The sequence below is a fragment of the Carya illinoinensis genome, chromosome 4 (assembly GCF_018687715.1).
Source record: "Carya illinoinensis cultivar Pawnee chromosome 4, C.illinoinensisPawnee_v1, whole genome shotgun sequence".
NCBI lineage: Eukaryota > Viridiplantae > Streptophyta > Magnoliopsida > Fagales > Juglandaceae > Carya > Carya illinoinensis.
In genome coordinates this window covers 5,862,107-5,885,016 of record NC_056755.1, presented here as the reverse complement: position 1 = coordinate 5,885,016, position 22,910 = coordinate 5,862,107, and the positions used below count along the sequence as shown (strand labels likewise).

Genomic DNA, 22,910 nt, shown 5'->3' with positions numbered 1-22,910 from the left:
AGTGTTCCATGAATCAAATGGAATAATTGCATATGGAGGCATGGTATGCTACATTATCTACACAAGTCTTTTCCTCAACATAGGAGCGCCGAGCACAATGATAATAAAGAGGATAAAATAAACTCGAGTAAGAAAAAGTCGGATGCTATTTGGTATGAATCAATCATAGTCAATGTAACGAACCACAGATAATGTACTGACAAAAATCATTATGGGTACCTAAACTAACTATGTCTCGCAAACTCAACAGTAATGTCCGACCTTCAACAAGCCGTAACTTCCTGTAATGGCAGAACTTACCGATGCAGCAGCAAAGCTTAGCTAAAAAGAGTAATCATAGCGTAAAATGCCACCAGCAGACAGAAAGATAGCTTTGAGCTTCCCCTTGGAAGTGATACTGCAGAGTTGGTCAGATCCCTAAAGATGAGAACAAACACAGAATTATATGAGTTTCAGAAAATTATGTTTTAGAGAGAGAGAGAGAGAGAGTTCTATTTAAATTTTTTAGTCATATACTTTGATAATTGCTGGAGTGCACCACAGTATAAAACATTCTCAGGTGCAGCCATCTCCGTTTCACCATTTTCCTCAGGATTGACAATTTTCATATAAGTTTCTTGCCCTAGATACCATCTATCAAGATTTTCTGCTCTGATGTTCCATGTTCCAACATTGTCAAGAGAGACAAGGACTGCCGTCCAACCCCCAGGGAAAACCTGCACAACAGTAAGATTGATTTTAACACAAGACATGCAGATAGGCTATTTGCGATTTTAGCCCCTTAATGATTCAAAACAGCTGCAACAGAAACCTTCATTAACAAGTTACAACATAAGCACAACAAAAGAAGCATTTTTCTCAGTCACAAGGTCCTCAAGATTTTTTTGAGTTTAATACGCAACTCAAACAATTAAGGCAGAGAAACATATTCTGGTGTCTCTGTAGAGAACTAGTTATTCACAATTCTTTCATGGATTGTATAACAGGCCAGAACCCTTGTATCACACCTCATCACTAAACATCCAGGCAAAGTTTCAGGCCCAAAAACTCGCCATATCCTTAATCATTTTTCTTTTTCTTTTTTCCCTTAAGTTCAACATATCCTTCTAACATACCCTCTTACAGCATAAGAAATAGGGTGCAGTGAATAGTAGAGAAAACCAATGTTTACATGAACAAAACCAACCTGAGTAGTGCAGCGAGAAATTGCATCCCACTTATTATATCTATTTCTACTTTCTTCTGTCCAATCACCAAAATCCATCCTGCATTCATGTAATCAATTTCTCACAATGCTTATTAACCTTATGGCAATGAGAGACTGTTTAAACAAAGAAAAGATTCATACCCAATTACAAAAAAAGAATATCCATCCACATGAAAACTCTGCATCACGGTGTCATTGTTTTGGAAGATTACTTCTATGAACCCCTTATAAGTCGCATTAATAACAGATCTGTCTATACGAGGGGTTCTGTTAAGTGGCCTGCTGGGGAAATCAAGCTTATATTCTCCCTTCACTTTATACTGATCAGCGAGCCTGATTGGTGTATTAGGATTGACAAATGAGATCCCATTGAGCGTAGCTCGAAGTGTCCCATTGATTTGTACTGGCGGCACAATCTTTATCACATATGTCTCCGTAACATTAATTGAACCGTAGTGAAAAGATCCCTGTGGATTAGGGCGAGCTCCACTCGCAGATACATTTTGCCTAAACAATATGGAATGGAGATTTAAATTTACATATATTCAATAGTAAACTAATGTTGCAATAATTGCACTGACACTTAAATCAAAATGAAAATAAGGGAAAGCAGGTCAAAAAGTGGTGGTCCTATCATTCACAGGCATCAACTTAAGCCATGAATTACATCAACTTCACCATCAAGTTATTTATAAACTTTTAGGCATGAATTCAATCTAATTGTGCCACCTGGGAAAGTGGTTGGTTAAATCGTTGTAATTTTATGCTTAATAGTGTTTATAACAATTCAAGGAAAACCCAAACTACATCTAGGGTTATACTCTAAAAGAACTGGTCAACGATTAAAACCCCTTGGAATCGAATCAATATAAACAGCAAGAACTTCTCCCTATTTTTTTCTCTCTGCCCCCCCCCCCCCCCCCCCCCCTCCTCCCCTTTTCCTTCTCTCTCTCTCTCTCTCGCTCCCAGGCAATCTGCTATCTTGGTTCACCACCTTCTCATTCTAAGTCTGGGGTATTAATGTGATGTATCACAAGAAACCAAGCTGTCCAGGATATCAAACAACGGTTACAAAAACAAACCTGATGCTTACTGCCTGGTTTAGTGGCCTTGACTTGTCATAAGTATCATTTGGTGGATCAGGTAGAGGACCTGTTGCCGGTCCTTTAGAATTGGAATAGTGTAAAACGGCAACACCGGTCACTCTCTGCCAAAGTGATTCATTCACAAACCTAGCACTTGCAACGATATAGTAATCAGAACTTGCATTCTGATCCATGGTGACCAAGAAAGAATATGATTGACCAACATGAATATCAACATCTGTAAAGTTTTGCTGCACTGTATAATGTCCCTCGGTTTCTGCAAGAATCAGAAAGTGGTTTTGTATTCTAAAGTTCAAACTAGTTGAAATTCCAACGTTGTGCACACGAAGTCGATACGTTTTGCCTGCAAAACATAATTCTATGAACAATTAATACTTAACCAGTTGAAAACATTTGCCAAGAAACATGAAAAACAAAGTAAGTCATATCAATAAATTCAGTAAAATAAAAATACTAAAATAAATTTTAGCATGGACACTCCCTACATCCACATGTATGTGCGTTCTCCAGATTTCTACAATCTTAAACTATTACCAACTGTGTTAACAGTAGGCAGTAGGACAGAAGTAAGCTTTTTATAGGCCACTGGAAACCATATGAAACTTTGTTTGGAATTCAAAAGGTTTAAAATTTTAATTTATGATGAAAGCAGGTCAAGAAAATGCTAGATTAAAATGAAACTTCCAAGTTCCAACAAAGTTAACAAATTTAGAACATTGAATATGAAGAGAAACTTGGGTAATGACTGATGAGATATTCACCCAAGAGGCAAGAGAAGCAGAGAAGTTGTGGAAAATGAACTTCCATATGGTGAAAAACAAAAAATGAAAATAAAAACAATGAAAATGGTTCAACCTATGCTTACTATTAATGCCAGAAAAAATTACCCGGATCAACATGAATGGTTTCATATTCAATGCCATCAGGTACAAGAGTGGTATTGTATCGATAAGGTCCCTTTCCATTGATGATAACTCCATCAGGCATCCCAAGGTCTTGTCCAGCATCAAGGGCCGACCGCAATGCCTAAAATCAAAAAAGAAGACAGCAGAAGTTAGTTGCTACATCCCACTGCTACATTCATAAGCAAACATCAAACAGAGAATAAATACTGGCCTTATGGCTCCGGGTATACCAGTCGCCAATCATAATGATGATATCACCATCTGGCTGTGCAAAAGGAATCGGGATTATATTCCTATTATTAATAATGAAAGGACCAAAGCCACCAGATGCTCTCTGAAACTTGAGAGATGGGAAGTAGAAAAAGCTCCCAATTTGATCCTTTACTTGAAACTGATAAGTCCAATTTTTTTTGGGATGAATGGGACAATTTGTGCCAAGAACACCATCCTGCCATGAATTTCGCCGCATTTGAATTCCAGACCTGTAACAACCATTAATCCCATATTTGTCATAGCACTCCAAATACAATTCATGTTTTCTTTTTTCTTTTTTTGGTAAGAAAAATAGTTTAATAAAATGATATGTGCTGAAACCAACCAGGTCATTAGGAGATCCTCATCTAAATCATTCCATACATTGACAACAACATTGTTATTAGTAGTAGAATTGATTACAGGGCCTGGGAATCTCTCATTTACAGCTATAACCTGCAGACAGTAATTAATTGAAAAAATTAAAGCTACCCAGATTCTGTCAACATGCTATTCATAATTTGATAACAATTGGGAATATGACCATTTCAAAATAAAATTGAAAATGAAAGAATAAAAAAATAACAATAAAAAAGTCACAACATATTAATCATAATCTAGAATGAAATGTAGGGTTATAATCTACATTAACTGTACACAAAAATCCAAACTCAATTCAGCAACATGCAAAAGACTCATAACAGAAAACTGAAGAAACAGAGAATAAAAAAAAAAACAAAAAACAAAAAAAAAAGGCACAATCACCATGATCTAACAACATCTTTAAGAAAGGAGGAGGACCAGGGGGACCACTCCAAAAAAACCCAAATCTAATTCAGCAACATACAAAAGACTTATAACAGATAACTGAAGAAATAGAGTTTAAAAAAGGAATCCAAAACACAAGCACCATGATCTCACAACATATTTAAGAAGCACCATCCCCAAAAAATAAAGAAAATAAAAGAAAAAAAATCAGTGCGAAATTTTTTTTAGGGGGTTTTCTGGTCATTTTGCAATCTTAATCTTTGTACTCGTTTACTTCATGGGCAACTACTTTGAACTCTAATCTCTTTCGATAATAACAATTTACAGTATCAGATGTGAAGCACATAAATATATGTGATGCTACTTGTAGGAAATGAACAAAAAAATGTCCATAAAAATTGTAAAACCCTTGAAGAATAATTACCAAGTAATTACATGTTTGGACCCAACCACTTCGAAACCCGTTTCTCTAGTACAAACACTTACACACAACATATACCATTGATTGGCAAGAAAAACATAAAAAGACGCAACACCCACATAAAAAATCATCTAAAAATGAAACCAAAAACAAGGTTCTAAATAAAAAATATATTACCCCCTGTCTATATTCTGCGAAGGAACAAACGCACACCCGCGTGGACCAAAAAAAAAAAAAACTAAAAACTAACAATAAAGAGAGTGGGAGAGAGTTAGGAAGTGAACCTGTTGAGGAACGCCAAGAGGGGAGGCAGTGAGGTAAGATACATGAAGGTCATAGAAGACATAGGGGTCAGCGGCAAAACATAAGCTTGGAAGCAGAGCAATGTGGACCAAACAAAACAAACAAAACCGGGAGAGCCCAGGATCAGCCATTGATGAAATCTTTGGTTTACGGATGTGCGCAGAGCAAGGCAAGGCAAAGCAAAATCCTTCGAGATTTGGTGGTGTTTTACATAATCAAACGATGAAAGAGAGAGGAAGAGACTTTCGAGCCTGTGTAAGAAAGATACTACTGACCGGTAGGGTATCAGAGGGTCGCCCAGAAAACAAAACACATCTCTGTTTTTGGAACTTTCGAGCCTACTCAACGTCCCAGTACCGGTTACTCGCTAAGCCAGTTAAAACTTGCATCTCTCTTTTTTCTGTTTTAAGAAAGTTTTTTTTTTTTTTGACTGATTATCTTACATCTTACAACTCAATTTAATTTCTTATTATTTTAATAAGTTCGAACTGCAAGACGTTTAAGAACCGGGTGGAGCCGGTCGAAGGTGAAGATGGGGTGGTGGGAATCGTGAGTGTGACAGAGCCAACAGCCAGCCTCCAAATGTTTGCACTAGTTTCGGCGTCCACTGTCGAGAGCTTTCACTCCTCACGCGTTTCTAACGTTCACATTTTGAGTTTTGATTGGCATCAGCCACTGTAGCGGTGTGCAATTTTGCACACCGTACGTGGCAAATGTTTTTTTTTTTTTATTATGCGAAACGCACCGTTCGTTACATCAACGCAATCTGAAATACCCATTTCGAATTGAAACCCCCCCCGCGTTGAAATCGAGCCCGCGTAGAATACAGTCCCCGCCCGCGTCGAACGTCATCTCCCCACTCCCACCGGCGACGCCGTCTGCCGTCCAACCATTTTCGCCGGTTGAAAGCATCTGGCGACGTCGTCTGTTTGCAGCCGTGACGCCATTTTCACCGTCGCTCAGCTCAGCACCCGCGACAGCGCCACCCAACCTGAAGCTCACCAGCGCCGAAGAACGAAAATAAAACTGTTTACCCGGCCAGCTGCGAAACAACGAGAGGTAACTCCCGGATGTATTTTTAAGCTCTGTCCGTATTATATATTACTGGGTTGCGTTTGAAAATGTTCAGAATGCATTTTAGGGTTGTATCTGGCACTTAAAATGAAAGAAAGAAAGGAAAAAAAATGTGGTTTGTTGCAGAAGGTGAATTTATTGTAGTTCAGCATTAATATTTGAGTGAAGAAGGCTAAAAAATATATTTTATCGGTTTTGAAGTTCCCTGCATTAACTGTTGTTCTGCTTGTATGGTTTTATTGTTGATGATCCATCTGTTTTCTAGTTCACACAGAAATGCGTGATCATTTTAGTTATTTTATCAGCCTTTTCATGAAGTATGAAAAGGGGTAGTTAGTGTTTTATGACTTATGTTTGAAAAGTTTTTTTTCAAGGACTAAGTATTCCCATTTAGTGGTGAATTTTTATTTTGAAGAGAAAAAGATTGTACTTCCAGTTGTCTCATTTTAGTAGGAACGTAAGAAAAATAAGGCAATTTCAGATTTATCGATCGAGCCGGATCACGAGCCGCATGAAATAAAATAGTTTTGATAGGGACCAAGCATTATAGTGGTGTGCAAAACTCCTACGTGGCATTCGTTTTTATTTAATTATTTTTTATAATACATTGAAACGCACCAATTTTACATAATAAAAGTTGGACATTTGAAACTTTTATTTAATTTTTATTAATGGTTATCAATTATGATTTGTTAAATGTTTGTTTTTCTTCATAGATTTTTGTGATGGGGGAAGAAGATGAAATGACACCCAGGCCATCGACTTCAACTTCGCAGTCGTTAATGACGCCTCAAAATACATGTTCAAATGACTACCAAGTGAGTGTGCAACTTGATGCCTTTTATTGTCTTTAAAAAAGTGTGTTTGACGTGCTCATTATTCTAATTATTTGCATTATTTCAGCAAAATCCTGAATTTAGAGTGTCCCACCCTCCGCCTCCGAGTAATCCGGATAACTTTACTCAAGAATTTTCTCCCTCTACAGAATTTCAAGAAAATGTTGGAAGTACATTTTCTGATGCGGCTGATGGTAGTACACATAATTTTGCTTTGCTTTGACTTTAATGATGCTAATATTGATGTGATGCTAATCCATCGCTATGTTTCCATGTTTAGAAATGTTATTTGATTTAGATGAAGATTTAGAGGGTAACACTGTTAGCCCAGATGGTGATGCCCGGGTTGAAGCACCAAGATCCGGTATGGAATTTCCTAGTGAGAATGAGCTGACGGCGTACTATAAACAATATGCCAAGCAAGAGGGATTTGGTGTAAGGACACAGAGGACTAAAAAAGATGATGATGGGAGGCCCGTTTATGTTACTATTGGATGTGCCCGTGGGGGAAAATACCAACCTAAGAACATTAATCCCTCGAAGCCACGTGCAACAACTAAGACGGATTGTAAAGCCAAGGTCAATGCGACATTGAACAAGAATGAAAAATGGGTTATCACCACAGTTGAACATGTGCACAACCACATTACTATCAGCCCAAAGAAATCAAGACTGTTGCGATCTCACAAACGTCTAGATGAATACAGTCAACGGATTCTCGACCTCAATGATAGAGCAGGTATTCGGTTGAATAAGAATTATTTCTCTCTTGTCGTTGATGCTGGGGGTTTTGAGAATTTAGATTTTCAAGAGAGAGATTGTCGTAATTTCATTGATAAGGCGAGACATTTAAGATTGGGTAAAGGAGGTGGAGATGCCCTTTATGCATACTTCCAGAGAATGAGAATGCAGAATGATGGGTTTGTTTCTGCCATGGATGTGGATGATGACGGAAGGTTACGGAATGTATTTTGGGCTGATGCACGGAGTCGATCGGCGTATGAGTATTTTGGGGACGTTGTGACCTTTGATACGACGTACCTAACAAACCGGTACGGAATGCCTTTCGCTCCATTTGTTGGGGTTAACCATCATGGGCAATCGATACTACTAGGGGCAGGGTTGTTGTCAAGCGAGGACACGCATTCATTTGTTTGGTTGTTCCGCACGTGGTTGGATTGCATGAATGGTCGAGCGCCGAAAGCCATTATAACCGACCAAGACCGGGCAATGAAGAATGCCATTGAGATTGTATTTCCGGGAACCCGCCATAGGTATTGTCTTTGGCATATAATGCGCAAACTTCCAGAGAAGTTAGGATCTCACTCTCATTTCTCTACAGGGTTGAAGACCTCTATTCAGGCTGCATTGTATGATTCACAGACATGCTCGAAATTTGAGAAGAGGTGGTGCCACCTTCTAGATATGTATGATCTCAGAGATAATAATTGGTTGAAGTCCTTATTTGAGGAAAGGACGTTTTGGGTTCCGGTTTATTTGAAGGATGTTTTTTGGGCGGGCATGAGCACGACACAACGGTCAGAAAGCATGAATGCTTTTTTTGACGGATATGTCCATTCCGGTACAACATTGAAGGAATTCGTGGACCAGTTTGATAATGCTTTAAGGAAGAAGGTGGAGCTAGAGACAACGGCTGACTTCAATTCCAGTAACCAAACGATCCCCTGCGTCTCCCCTTTTAACTTCGAGAAGCAGTTTCAGAGCTTATACACAAATGCAAAGTTTAAAGAGTTCCAAAAAGAGCTGATGGGCCTAATGTGTTGTAATTGCACATTGGTGTGCAAACAGGGGTGCATTTCAACCTTTGATATCTTGGATGAAATCTCTATTAATGACTGCAACAAAATAGTCCACTACACACTTTATTTTAACGAAAAGGAGTGTGAGTTGAAGTGCACGTGTGCATTGTTTGAGATGAGGGGAATTTTATGTAGGCATGCACTTAAAGTTTTTCAGCTGTCCCGAATTAATGTGGTGCCAGATAGATATGTCTTGGATCGGTGGAGGAAGGATGAGAAGAGGACATACACATTGATCAAAAGTAGTTATGATGACTTGCGGTCCAGTGGAGATGCACGAAGGTATGAGATGGTGGTTAAAAGATGCATGAAACTAGCAACTGAGATTTCACGAAGTGATGAGCGTGTCAATGCATTCCTACGTGTTGTCGATGACTTTGATTCAAGATGTGATGATGCAACGGTTGGGTCGAGATCAGAATCAACGCATGTTGGTTCAAACGTACATGCGGATAAGGGTAAGAAGATATTAAGCCCTCACGTGGTTCGAGGGAAAGGGAGACCCCCAAGTAAGAGAAAGGTTCCGGCTGTGGAGAAGGTGGCAAGAAAGAGAAAGGTAGTACACTTTCACATTTCTGCATTTACTGTTTTTATGGTCATCTTTCTCTAATTTTCTGGCTTTATTTGTTTCTTAACTTAGGCTTGCAGAAAGATATTGGAAGATGCAATGCCATTGGGTGATTCCCCGGGCCCTCAACAACCTCCATTTGATGATGGGCAAGGTGTTGGGACACAACAGAGCAATGTCACACAATCTATGCCACCGGAGATTTCGAGAGGTCTTAAGATATTGGTTAATTGTGTCTTTGAATATATTTTTATCAACTAAAGATTGATAACATAATGTAACAGTTGTTTACATTATAGTTGTTTTATTTCAGATGTGCCGCCATAGTTGCTGTTTTTGTGTCTATTGGATAATGGTCGTTGCTGTTTTTGTGTCTATTGGATCATGGTCGTTGCTGTTTTTGTGTCTATTGTTTTTGTGTCATGGTGTAGAAAAGATTGTCGATGTGAAGTCATTTGTTGAGTGATTGGTTGAGTGATTGGGTAATACACTCATCGGTATTTGTTTGGTCGTTTTTTATTTTCCCACTTTGTGAAAATGCCAAACATGATGGGTTTTTTGTGGAGTGCAACGACATATTTTTTGATCCTCCGGAAGAGGTGTGGTGATCTCCTTTGAATATGCCGAGATAGTCGAGAAGCAGCTGGTTTTTGGTAGCATAATGAATAAGGTTGGTTTTATGTGACTTGATGATGGGCAACATAAAAAGGTTTGGTTTCTTTCCATTCACATTCCATAATTTATTGTCTTTCATGTAAGAGTGAAATAGGGTAAGCACCAAGTACCGGTATCGAGGCTAGTTAGGATTTTGATTAATGATGTTTAATTGAGTTTTATTGATTCTGTCCACAGGTAGCAATGAATGCATTTGAAGGTATGAGATTTTGCACTTGTGGATTGTCTGCATCGGTGAAGTCAGATTTTTGTGGCATGTTACGAGTGCTTTCCTTGGTCGGACAAACATCCCTATTTTTCCCTATTATTATTGCTATTTTTAGGTCCTAGCCTAACCATTTTATTTTCCTACCATGGCTTTTGTTTGTGTTTCTAATTAGTTACAGGGTTGGGAAGTTCCAATAATGGGAACTGTATGGATGAACATCATGGTACCAGAAACACGTCGGTTTAGAAGAAAATGTATTTGTCTCAGGAAAGGTATTCGAGAGCTCGGTATTTGTTTCCATAATTGGCTGAAATGTTTCTGGTAATTGTAGCCCAAAATTTATTCACCACTAGTGTGGAGTATAACTATCCGTAGTCATATTACCTTTGATACGAATACAGTTGAAGGATGTCTATTGACCTGCTACAATGATAAATTTGACAAAATATTATGGTTTCAGTTTAGCTACTTTCAGTCAGGTTCAAATGTAATAATTTTCAAGGGGAATTTGGTGCTCTTGTTAGATTTATTTCAATATATATCTGCAGTTAAAGTTAGGTTGTCATGGATTAGGTGAATTCGTGCAACGGCTGAATTTCCATTTTGTGTCTTTAGACTAAGCACGCTGTATTAAAGGAGTTTCCTATTAGAGAAACCTTAATGCATCCTATTGGAATGGAAGGAAAAAAAAAATTAAAATCCCCACATTTATATCAACTCTCTGTCTCTTTAGGTGACATACACTTAAAACTTTATTACCTACTTAATAGGAAGGGTAATTGGTCAATTGGATAGTGACAGGGGTGCATGAATTTATTTTTTTAAGATTGGCAAGTTACAACTGTGCAGAATATTCAATGTTATTTTCTGCATTTATTTTGTTCCCAAGCCTAACGGATTGTGATTTGCATTAAACAGGAAAAAATAGGTACAACAATTCGGTTTGTGGCATGCACTCAAAACATATCACTTCCAGCGACCTACAGACAACGGCTGCTTATGCAGGCAATTGTACTAGCCGACATTGTATTCATTCTCTATTAAGAATTTTATAATTAACTAGTGTTACGTAAATTCCTTTTGTACGGTTGTTGTCATGGAAAGAGAAGAAATTCCAGTAGCTGGAATTAAGTGGAAACTGCAACAGCCATTTAATGGGCAGTGATTGTGAATATTCGGTTTCTATATGAATGGAGAAGTCGTTGTATGCAAGTTAAGATATTGGGTTTCTTCAGCTACTCGGTTTCTTAGGATAAGGGTAGTAGAAACCTTAATGCTTTTTCAAGTGACTATTTTGAGCATCATGAAAGAGAAACATTTTGGGTATGCCAACGTCAGGACCATGATTCCCTTTATGTATGAAACCTGTTTTTCGACATCTCCTCCAATTAATGTTTCTCCAATTCAGTTTTATACAAGGATTGATACCAACCTAAATGCATGAATGAATGCTAGAAAAGTACATAAATTGTCACACTTGGAACTTCATTGAAGCACATGATAAATTTTCACAACCTAGAAATCCCCTTTTTGTACATCATAACCAAAACATAGGGAGTACGATTACATTAGAACCAATTCAAAATGATGTACTCCATACAACGTGTCTTTGAATACATACAAGGCATTATCCAAACCAAGCAAATAGTATTACAATTGTGAGAGCCCAATACAAACACAATAATTTCCTTCGTTTTTTTTCAAGTGTTCTCTCTCTCTCTCTTACTTTGTCTTCCCTTAAACGAACTTCGCACTCTCGAAGCAGCACGTCATCCCACATCTTCCAAACTTTATTTTCTCTGTTACGAATATTCTGATCTAGCAAATAAAATATATCTGTCCAGACGAAGAATTCACACCTCACATCTCCCTGCACACTTGACGAACTCCCAATTAACGTAAAAATCCACAACCCCCAAGCATAATTCGATAATGAGAATATGACAAAATACATAATTGCTTTACCATATCATACTTTGGGCAGGCATAAAATCTCCTTCCAGGATTAGACTTAGTGTGGGATGTCTTAACTGATGTTTTCAAGCCACACCAACAAGTTGGTGATTCCACCCAATCATCATTAGATAAACATGATGATTGGGATGATGCCATGCGTGATTCTGAATAATGTAGCAGCACGTCAACGATATATATGTGTCATTTACAGCATTGAATACATAGCGATAGAGCCTACTGATCGGAATGTAAATAATAGAACCACAAATTTAAATACATAGTAAAATCCTTATCACGTGTGCATAAAAATGGTAGACAACTGCATGTGAGAAAAATGTATTTCTTTCCAAATATTGTCCAGAATTTTTCCCCCTATGATTTTCAATAGCATTATTTCTTTCCAACTAATAGGTATTCATTTTCAACGAAAATGTTTGAAGATTGACAAACTTGCCTCTTTCCTTATACAGTAAGGGAATACATTGTAATCCCTAATCACGCCTCAATGATTATAATCATAGAAATATAATCATGCACAAGTTATGAACTGATCACCATACCCCTAGCCATACCATTAACAAATTTCAACTCCTTCCAACAGTGAGTCAACTCTGGAAAATTCTATCATAGAAATTTATTCTCATTTCAACTGAATTACCTTGGACTAATTACAGGTCAATTTACATGCATGACTTTCATAGACTCGGTTACACAACATATTTTTTATGCAATCAAAACTCTTACTTTGAATTTTCACTACTCAGCCTACATGACACCATAACTTAAGTGAGATTGAAATTAACGAGTATGACTACGTGATGGAAGCTTACATCAAATGTTTATCTAATTGAACCAGCACACACTTTAAAGCTGAAAACTCCATAACATGCAAAATCCACATAACACAAAAAATCTCACGAAGATTGAATGGGAGTCAATACCTTCGTCCGTGGCTGCAGATCTCCCACCAGAAATTACACTTTTCAATCACCACAATTTTAGGGCGAAACAGACATGGCAACGCGAGGGTGTGGGTGGGTTTACGAATGGGCGTCTCGGGGAGGGAGGGAAGAGGGAGGCGGAGATGGGTCTCGGGGAGGGGGGGAAGAGGGTCCCGGGAGATGGGTCTCGGGGTGGGGGGAGATGGGTCGCGGGGGGAAGAGGGAGGGGGAGATGGGTCTCGGGGTGGGGGGAGATGGGTCGCGGTGGAAGGGGTCGGGGTGGGGGGAAATCGTCGTCGGGAAGGGGAGGAGACGGAGATCTCGGGGGGAAGAGGGAGGTGGAAGGGTCTCGGGGTGGGGGGAAGTCGTCGTCAGGAAGGGGAGGAGACGGAGAGGGGAAGAGGGTCCCGGGAGATGGGTCTCGGGGTGGGGGGAGATGGGTCGCGGGGGGAAGAGGGAGGGGGAGATGGGTCTCGGGGTGGGGGGAGATGGGTCGCGGTGGAAGGGGTCGGGGTGGGGGGAAATCGTCGTCGGGAAGGGGAGGAGACGGAGATCTCGGGGGGAAGAGGGAGGTGGAAGGGTCTCGGGGTGGGGAGTTTTGATTGGCAAGTCGTCGTCAGGAAGGGGAGGAGACGGAGACAGTTTTTCAAAATTTGAAATGAAGTGAAATTTACTCGATCGACCAGCAGGGATACAAAAGTAAAATCACCCTATGCCACGTGGGGTGTGCTTCGGCTTCAACAAAACAGGGGCTGACGAGAAGCATTTTCGTTTTCGAATCTCATAATCCCGGGATATGCGAGTTAGACAGTGAGAAAAGATAAATTAATCGGAAAAAGAAAATTAAAAGTTAAATAAAATATTTTTTTAAATATTATTATTATTTTAAAATTAAAAAAAAATTAATTAATTGTTATATTTTATGTAAATAATTATAAAATAAAATAAGATAAAATTTTTGTTGTATCCAAACCTACCATTAACATAAGGGTGTATAAAAAATTGTGAAATCGGTTGTGACAGACTCAAACAGGTCGTCAGAGGTTGGAATTGGCCGAAATAGTCAATGAACCGATCTGCGAGTGGCAACGTTTTAACCTAACCGACTGGTTAGGTCACGGTTTGAGACCGGCTCAAACCGCTAAACCAGCCAATGTAATAATACCTTATTTTTTAAAAATTATATTAATATGAAACGAGGTCGTCCTACTTAAGTTTAAGTGGAACAGCATCATTTTACTCCTACATTTGTGTTTCAGGCACAAATTAAACGACATCGTTTGTTATTAAACTAAATGACGTCGTTTTATCTATAAGGTGCGAAAAAATAAGTAGAACAGTGTTGTTTGGTATTAAACTAAACGGCGTCGTTTAGATAATTTGTCGTCTTCTTCTTCCCCGTTTCGATACTCTATTTCTCACCCTCTCTCTCTCTCATTTGCAACTCTCTCTCTCTACTCTCTCAAATGAACAACGCCAGTAAGAGTGAATCGAGAACCGACCATGAATTGCCAAAGAATCGCCTGAGTCAATACAGCTAATTGTTCTCCTCCCCTTCGACCAATTGCAGTTGGTTACTCCACCGTTTTCCCTCTCATCTGTCAATGGCAGTTTTGCCTAAAAACTGTGCCGAATGAGTTGGTTTTCTCCCCTACCTTAACATATATTATTATGACAAGCTTATTCAAACAGAAAAATTCTACACAACCTCTACACACCACACTTTTTTAAATTTTTATTATTTTTTTCTTTTATCAAATATTTAATATATGAATAATGAATAAAAAATTGAATTAATTTAATAAGAATAAACTCAAAAAAAAATTAAAATTTTTTTTTTAAAATTAAAAAAAAAAAATGGTGTGTAGAGGTTGGGAGATTGTGTAGTATTGCTCATTCAAACAACTCTTTTTACATCCTTTTTATAACTCTATTGTAAATTGAATGCATTTTTGTAATCTAACATACAAAATAGTCATGGGAGTATCATCGGGAATAATGATACATCAAAATCTTATGAACATTCAAATATTAATATTTAAAAGAATTAACAAATGTTTCTAAGTAATGAATAATTGATACACTTGTGCATGAAGATATGAAGGCATCCTTAGAGCCAATAACAGGATATATATCTATATCTATATATATATATATATATAAGACAAGAAGCTCTGAGCTGTGGTCCAACACTAATCAATGATCCAACCAAACTGTACTTCAAAACCTCTCCATATATTCTCTAGAAAACACAAAACGTGATGTAGGCTGCTTTACTCTTTGTAGCCGTCATAATATTTATAAAGCACTTGACTTCTTCATTGTCACCAGTGACTTGAGAAATTCCATGACCTGCATTTCCAGATAACACCATCGTCAAAAACCTTGAAAGCAACAACATAACAAGTCAATATTGTTCCACAAATACATTATGAGAGAATATAAGCAAAGTATAAAAATTAAGGAAACAAAAATAAACTTCTTTGTTGAATCTAAGATTGAATGTTGTAAAGCGTCTATAATATAGATAGGAATAGCCATGTGAACCATATGCTAAAGCAAGTTTCTGAAAATTTTTGGGAAGGGACAAGCAAAGAGCCAGTTTCCCCAGATGTTACATTCTATACTAAAATATACCAAGGGCAATCTTGTTCTTCATATATGATGGATGTGATTTTCATAGTAGCATCCATAATCTCAAACAAGGTCTACGAAAGAATTACTTCAGATAAAGAAAAACTTGTACCTCCAATGGATCCCTCAGCGAGTAAGCTGCATTGCTTTCCTTGGGTGCAGAACCGACTAAAATCCCATAACCTCGATTGCCCTCTCTCAAAACCTTATACACGATCAATTTGATTGTTTAGATAATTCATGAACTCATGAAGAGTATTAACTTCAAGGTAAGTTATATATTACCTTAAATGCGTCCTCATCTGTCCGGTCATCTCCAACATATATGGGGAGCACATCATCACAGTGACTCAACCCTAAAACAATTCTTTTCATTGTTAAGTATGGTGGCTGGATGTAAAGACTATTAAAGGTCTGTAAACAATGCATCTGAAGCAAAAAAATTAACTAACCGAGTGATTCCAGTAAAAACGTGACAGCTTTTCCCTTATCCCAATTGATCACAGGGCGAACCTCTAAAACCTAAAGAAGAGATAAATATAACTCCAACTAGAGGAATTAAATTCCGTATGGCATAAGCAGAAAGTCTTTAACTGAAAATGAAAGTATTTATCAGGTCAGTCATTGGTTCTAGAGAATACCTTGCGACCATGAGTCAAACGCAGATGTGGGTAGTCTTTTAGAACGTCATGAACACATTGAGCTACTATAGTCCAACTCTGGATATAAAAATCCAAATCAAGTGCCAAAAACAAAAATGAGTAAATAAGTAAATCAAAAGAGACCTCCCACTGATTAGGCGAACTATGCAAGTAACTGAGCAATGCATCCAAACCTTGGCTGCTCAATAAAAAGTCATACCTCCTCATCTACATTACGGTAATGTACAGAGACACAGAACTTATTATTCTCAACTTTTGCTCCTATAATATCTTTGGTGCATTGAACGAGGGATCTAAAAACCTGCTCAAACATGAAAAGGTCAGAAAGGTATGATAGAGTGAAAGATTGGAACAACTTCTACTTCCTAGCACTCAAGTAATTGAAGACAAGACGGTTACACACCTCATCAATCACGGGTAAAAATTCACCAGCAGGCTGGAATAAATTAACTTCCTTACCCTGTAATCAAAATCAGACAAAAGTCATTTAAATATATATCTTGAAGAAAAAGAGGCGAGATGTCAAATAATGAAGTTTATTAGGCCAGAACCTGTTCATCCATCGACCTAATACAATTGGGCATGTCATTACATATGTGTTCTCTAACAGGACCCATGATATCCATCCCATGACTACCCGCATAATAGAGTTCTGTTAGCCTTACAAACTCATAAACCTGAATAAATAAGGGTGTGGGATGAGCAATTGACAAAATCAATGACCACAGTCATACATTTGACATTCAAAAGTAAATAAACAGACAAATGCAATGGAAGATGTAATTAAGAAAAAGATAATTTTTTGATTTGCACCCATCCTATTTCAAATTTCACCACAAACTACCAAAACTAACAATTTGCATCTGAAACTCCCACAGCTTTCCAATTTGCATCCGGCATGGTGAAATCCCAGATTTTTTTATAAATAAATTATCTAAAATGCCCTCAATACACGTGTAAATAACACAATACACTTGAAGTATTTAAAAACAATTACGAATAATGAAAATAAAATAAAAAATAAGAAAACAATAATAACAACAAAAAAGTGGGGTGAACTGTGGTTGGCCCAAATTTTATTAGTTTTTTTTTTTTTTTTTTTTTTTTTAACTTAAAACTTTTCAGCACTGAGATCCTAAAAAATGTGGGGTGAAAATTGTTGATTTTGGTAATTTGTGGTACAGTTTGAAAAAATTAAATAAACTAAATGAAAAGTGGTAGTTTAGGGGGTGCAAAGTGAAATTTCCTTTAAGAAAAACTACTTAAAAATAAGCCAACCCATTACCTTGTCTCGGCTTCTTCCACTAATTATAGCTGTTGGGAAGTATTTTGCCGCGTTTTTCACATTAGCACGCATCTGAAAAGACTACAAAGTCAGAATGACAAAATGATGGAGGAGAAAGAAAGAAAAGAAAAACATAACCTTAAAAAACAAACTTTTCACATGTTTTTAATGAGAAGAAAAATATTACAGCATCAGACATGAATGCGCATTCAGGATTATCTACTATTGGTGAAAGTGTCCCATCATAATCCAGAAACAATGCTATTCTCTTTCCTTTTGCATGATTTGCTATTTGCTCAAATGACGCAATTGCTGATGGATACTTAGCCTGCAAAGTTAAAATATAAACGTGCAGAGAACTGGGTAAACATCTCACCTACAAATTCCAGAAAGGAATAAAACAAAAGTGAAAAAAAAAAGAACATTAGCGAGAGGAGTGCAAAATACCATCCAGGCATTGTATGCAACATCAGCATCAGTTGATGGATACTCGTTACTAACATCCTTGGTTATCTTCTTAGGAGGAGGAGATGAAGATTTCATCGCATCCAGCCAGATGCTAGATCGAAATTCATCAAGTATTCCAGTCTTCTTTCTAGGGATTGCTAAAAGAAAGCCTGGAGGGAAAACTGTTAGTGGAGGTGAATAAGGCAACAGTCTGGAATGCATGCCTAGTCTTGACTTGTTCATGGGAGCAGCAGGATCGGTAAGAACAGGAGCAGCATTATTTGACTTTAGGTCCATCGATCAAGATATGTAGCACCACTTATATTGCAATAACTATGTAAGAATGTAACAGCAGATTAATCTACAGAGATGAAGAGCAACAGATTAATCTTAGATATCTTCTTCACCCAAACTTTTATCGATAAAAACCACCTCTTTGTGTCTTCTTGTCACTACCACTCAGCAAGCAGCAGTACATCAAATGCAGGGCACCTGAAATTTTTTTTTCGGTAAGTGAAAACTAATGACCATAAAAACATGTTAACTACAAAGAAGTTGGATACGCAACATCAGAAGGTTGCTCATACAGAACAAGAGTAGACTCCATACACACATTATCATGCCCATAGCAATTGTATGTCTGAGGCAACAACTGTTATCTGGAGAGAGAGGCAAGGATTCAATGATAACTGATGCTGCCAAATGCATGCTCATGTAACAAGGATCCCAGAAATTATTTGAATGAAACTACACAAATGAGAATGTCGAAAACACGGTCATATAAAATCTTTTGGAAAATAACTCTTAACATCTAAAACATAACCCAGTAAAAATTTGAAGCAATGAATTCCAAAAACTGAAGCCGAGAATATTTATGCAAACCCAATGTGATATGCCTAAAAATGGTTGGTGGCATTTTTCTAAAGTGAAAAGTGGAAGAAAAGACTTGTGTTTCCCCTTTATGTGACCTCTCACTCTATTCTTACTTTTGTTGTTCAGTCTTCTTCCAATTAAGTGAAGTTAATTCCACAGAAAATGGCTTGATAAAATGAAAAATGTCCTCCTTTTTTAAGAGTATAAGGGAAAAGTTTTTAAAGCCATTATTAGATTAGTGGTAAATATAAAGCTCAACTATGTGGTCAACTTCAATATCATATTTCACAACGAAGTAGTGGCAACTTTATTTTCGGTCTTTTTTTTTTTTGAGTAAAAAGAAATTTTATTCAACAAATGTAATAAGCGAAGCCATGTACACAGGAAGTATATAAAAGAAAACACCTGATTACATTCTAAGAAGGGGAAAAAGAAGACAGAAAATCATGAGTTGAAGCTTCATCAAGCCCTAAAGCAGAAAACCATTGCAATAAAGAAAATACAAAGAATTTCCAGATTTCCTGCGCTCCTTTTTTTCAGTTTTATCGGAATTCCCCCTATTTAATACTATCCCAACCTCGACCTCCAATTCAAATATACAAGTTATGTAAAGCTAAAAACTAGCAACTAGACCATTGCATAGTGTTGAAGACTGAATATGTGACAGCAAAGTGTCGGTCAATGTATTGGAAACAGCCTAGTTGATCGCAAAGACAATAGTGGTGGTTTAGATAACAATCCTTATAGGAATCATGTATGCTATGATGTAAACCTTACTTAAACGATTGGTCGAACAATAAAAGCAGAGCAACCTTGACCGCAGAATACATAGAGGTTTTCAAGTACTAATTCAATTCTCACAATAACATTTTCTTTGAAACTGAAGGTTGATGGCCCACGAGGTTGATAACATCGCAAAGAATCCAAAGCGCTAAAATGAAAAGTTAATGTGAGAATTATAGAGGCAGCAACCAAAGATGACGAGAACATGGCTGCCTCTCGCCATTGAGAAAAGATTGTGTTGAACAGAAAAATCCATAATAAATAACATACGCGACAAAAGAAAAGGAAAAAAAAAAAAAAAAAGCACTAAAATCTATTTGGATGCTACAAATTATTGATCGTATGGTGCAAAGGAAAATCCAAAATTTATTCATTGAGAAAAATTATTTCATCAAACGGATATTTAAAAAAAGATATATACTTTAATTATAAACAAATTACAAAAAAATAAACTTATAAAATGATGTTGCTTACCGTGGTATCTTATATTATGAATTTATTTTTATAATATAATAAATTATAAAATTACGTTAATTTATAAATATATTTTTATATAATTTTTTTTACGTAAATAGTACTTCCCACTAACAAAAAGTGTGGCCAAGAGGTGGTGGTATAGAACATGACTTTTCCAAAACGACATAGTTGAGAGGAAACAAAGCATGTGGGAATTATCAAACGTATGGACCATCAGAAAAAGACTCTTGAATGACACAAAGTTACAGACCACCGTCGATGCCAAATGAAAAGTTTTTAAAAATTCAGACATCTTTTCTTGCTATCCCCCACATCCACAGTGACCACCAAAAACAGGACACAAGTTTTTAAATAATTTAATTGATATTACTTTTCCAAGTTCCAACCTTACATTATGATTTATGATCAACTTTTATTGTCAATTTCTTGGAAAAGTACTGCGTCAAAGATATGACTTGATTAATACACGTGATAAGAGCATCATCACCGAACAGCGGTTGCCGAAAGGCCGGCTGGAAACCAAAAGAAGAAAACAAAGAAACATTTCACATCAAATTAAACTCATCAAAAACTGCAAAGAGGGAGACTAGTTAGAATCGATGTTCGGAGCCGCGGTAGGGAAAAACTGGAAAAAATAAAAAATAAAAATTGACAAGTCGACCAAAGAGAATCAAACCCAAAATGCAATGAAAACCAGAGGAAAAAACTGACACATATTAGCTATCGCGCATAAGTTGATTCAAAGAGAGAATAAAAAAGGGAAAAAAAAAAAAATAGAAGCACCCAGATCAGAAGCTTTAAAAGTCTGAAATGGAGTTGCTCGAAGTCGAAATAGTGCAGAACCCGAATAGTAGAAGCCTTTGATCATACAAGAAATCGAAACATTTCGAAGTGTAAGGAACCCATAATGGAACTGCAACGCGCAGACATGCATTCGATTCAAGAACCAGCTTTTCCGAACCCAATCCAAACAGAAATTCATGCAAAACTGATTAAGACCATTTAGAAATACAAAAAGAAAAGGAAGAACACGAACCACAAACTTATTGAGGAATGCGGTGGCTTCAAGAACCCAAGTGCGTGAACCGGATATTGAGGAATGCAGTTGTCTAATCGAAAAACCTTCAGAAACTGCCACCAAAATGAATAACAAAACCAGTATTGACCAAGAAACGAAACGCTCCGTTAGAACTTATGCTTTTGTTGCTGGAAGATTTTCTTGGGAGCCAAACAGGCAGGTAATAATAGACTGAGCTGCAGAAAATGAATGAGAATCACCAGCTGAAGAAGGAAGGAGCGGGCATAAAATTACAGGATTCGCAGAGAACGAGAGACGAGCAAAAAATCGACGCCAAAATCAAATGAAAAGAGAGGGTAAATTGACAACCAAATAGAACTGTGGTATTTATATAGGTTCTTCTGTCTTGACGAAACGTGCTTAAGGTCCGTTTACGTGTGAGTCGGGATGGTTGGTTGTGTCTCGAATTTAGAAAAAATTAATTCTACCGACATTTTGACTAATAAATAAATTTAATAATTTAAGAGATTAATAAATAAATATTAAATTTAATTTAAAATTAAATTAATTTTAATTCAGTACAACTTTCGAACGGCAGGCTCTGGCGGTTGGTTGGATTGTGGAAGTAGGTGCAGCGCACCACGTTTTACCAGGCGATAGTTGACTAAACGCGCGTGAAATAGCAGTTTCCTATGCATTCTTATTAAGGAAAATGCTAGTACGTCTATAATCTATTAATGGTTAATATAAAAATAATAAATAAATAAGGCAAGACTTTAGTTTTTGTGGGTCTCACCACGGAGGAGAATCTCAGATTGCGGACTAGGAGAAGACGTGGCCGTTGGAATCTAGCGGCCAAAGCAGTTAAGGACACTTGTGTCATTGTCGGTGATGACGTGGCCACGTTATGGGGGACGGGCCCTCCAGGTAAGCTTCTGGACCTGTGAGACTGTGTCGTCGTTTTCAATCGCTTGTGGTCGTTGACGACATGATTTTTTAAGGCTTTTTTTTAATTCTAATTTATCATTCCTGCTTACACAAATCTATTTTTGAAAATTATTACCACTTATTAAAAAATTTGATATAATTTATAAAAAATAATAATAATAAATATTTTAATCATTATGAAAACTACTTCAATAACATGGATGGGTGTCTCAAAACATAAGCTTATAAATAATATCTTTTAAAAACAAATCAAGTGATGCATAAATTTTAATTAAAAAAGCAAGTAAAATTGACAGATTTATTACTTATATTTTTTAACTGTCTAAAATTTAATTTTTTATCTGTCATTTAAGTTGATGAATGTGAGATCGACTGCCTCGATCAAAGTTAAAAAAAAAAAATAACATTTGAATACTAATTGTATTAAAGTTGTGTACAAGTTTTAACTATATTATTGGTCAAAGAAAAATAGCACGTAACTAAGAGCTCGTTTGAATATTAAAAATATTTTAAAATATTTATAAATAATAGTAAAATATTTTGAGTTATTATGTTTTATTAGATTTTGATAAATGAGAGAAAAAATTAAATTAAAAAATTAAAAATTTTTAGAATATTATTTTTAATATTAGTTTTAGTTTGAAATTTTAAAATTTTGTATTTTTTTATGTTCTATTTGAGAAATGTGGTGACGGTTTCCAGGACAAACACCCCCCGGGCCTATGCGAGGGTGGGGTATGGAA

At 36.9% G+C, this 22,910-nt stretch overlaps 3 protein-coding genes and 1 long non-coding RNA gene across 15 annotated transcripts; 1 reads left to right on the top strand and 3 right to left on the bottom strand.

Moving 5' to 3' along the window:
• Nucleotides 1-128: 128 nt before the first annotated feature.
• On the bottom strand, nt 129-5,318 carry LOC122308086 (monocopper oxidase-like protein SKS1). The gene is made up of 9 exons (XM_043121256.1): nt 4,944-5,318; nt 3,817-3,926; nt 3,430-3,700; nt 3,201-3,339; nt 2,290-2,656; nt 1,349-1,714; nt 1,187-1,265; nt 517-716; nt 129-417 (listed from the first exon to the last, which is right to left on the bottom strand). Exons 1-9 carry the CDS (start codon nt 5,091-5,093, stop codon nt 318-320), a joined length of 1,782 nt encoding a protein of 593 aa, XP_042977190.1. The 5' UTR covers nt 5,094-5,318; the 3' UTR covers nt 129-317.
• Nucleotides 5,319-5,580: 262 nt separating this feature from the next.
• Nucleotides 5,581-11,355, top strand: LOC122308085 (protein FAR1-RELATED SEQUENCE 4-like). Of its 4 annotated transcripts, none has more exons than XM_043121253.1 (8): nt 5,581-6,021; nt 6,753-6,854; nt 6,940-7,066; nt 7,153-9,248; nt 9,333-9,969; nt 10,113-10,211; nt 10,322-10,415; nt 11,062-11,355. In XM_043121253.1, exons 2-5 carry the CDS (start codon nt 6,762-6,764, stop codon nt 9,519-9,521), a joined length of 2,505 nt encoding a protein of 834 aa, XP_042977187.1. In that variant the 5' UTR covers nt 5,581-6,021; nt 6,753-6,761; the 3' UTR covers nt 9,522-9,969; nt 10,113-10,211; nt 10,322-10,415; nt 11,062-11,355. The 4 variants fall into 4 exon arrangements, with proteins under 4 accessions (XP_042977187.1, XP_042977189.1, XP_042977186.1 ...); XM_043121255.1 differs by having other exon boundaries at nt 10,316-10,415; XM_043121252.1 differs by having other exon boundaries at nt 9,333-10,211.
• A 256-nt stretch (nt 11,356-11,611) lies between these two features.
• Nucleotides 11,612-13,211, bottom strand: LOC122307994. Of its 2 annotated transcripts, XR_006241885.1 has the most exons (3): nt 13,041-13,211; nt 12,109-12,263; nt 11,612-12,013 (listed from the first exon to the last, which is right to left on the bottom strand). It is a non-coding gene; the product is annotated as an uncharacterized LOC122307994 (long non-coding RNA). The 2 variants fall into 2 exon arrangements; XR_006241884.1 differs by having other exon boundaries at nt 12,109-13,211.
• A 1,831-nt stretch (nt 13,212-15,042) lies between these two features.
• On the bottom strand, nt 15,043-21,644 carry LOC122308234 (trehalose-phosphate phosphatase A-like). Of its 8 annotated transcripts, none has more exons than XM_043121438.1 (13): nt 21,238-21,639; nt 18,501-18,560; nt 18,069-18,401; nt 17,809-17,949; nt 17,622-17,693; nt 16,888-17,013; nt 16,740-16,796; nt 16,536-16,637; nt 16,316-16,393; nt 16,127-16,196; nt 15,960-16,030; nt 15,787-15,879; nt 15,043-15,392 (listed from the first exon to the last, which is right to left on the bottom strand). In XM_043121438.1, the coding sequence occupies exons 3-13, from the start codon at nt 18,363-18,365 to the stop codon at nt 15,339-15,341; spliced, it is 1,161 nt and encodes a 386-aa protein (XP_042977372.1). In that variant the 5' UTR covers nt 18,366-18,401; nt 18,501-18,560; nt 21,238-21,639; the 3' UTR covers nt 15,043-15,338. The 8 variants fall into 8 exon arrangements, with proteins under 8 accessions (XP_042977372.1, XP_042977373.1, XP_042977375.1 ...); XM_043121439.1 differs by lacking the exon at nt 21,238-21,639 and adding an exon at nt 19,719-19,978; XM_043121441.1 differs by lacking the exon at nt 21,238-21,639 and adding an exon at nt 19,803-19,978.
• Between the last annotated feature and the right edge of the window lie 1,266 nt (nt 21,645-22,910).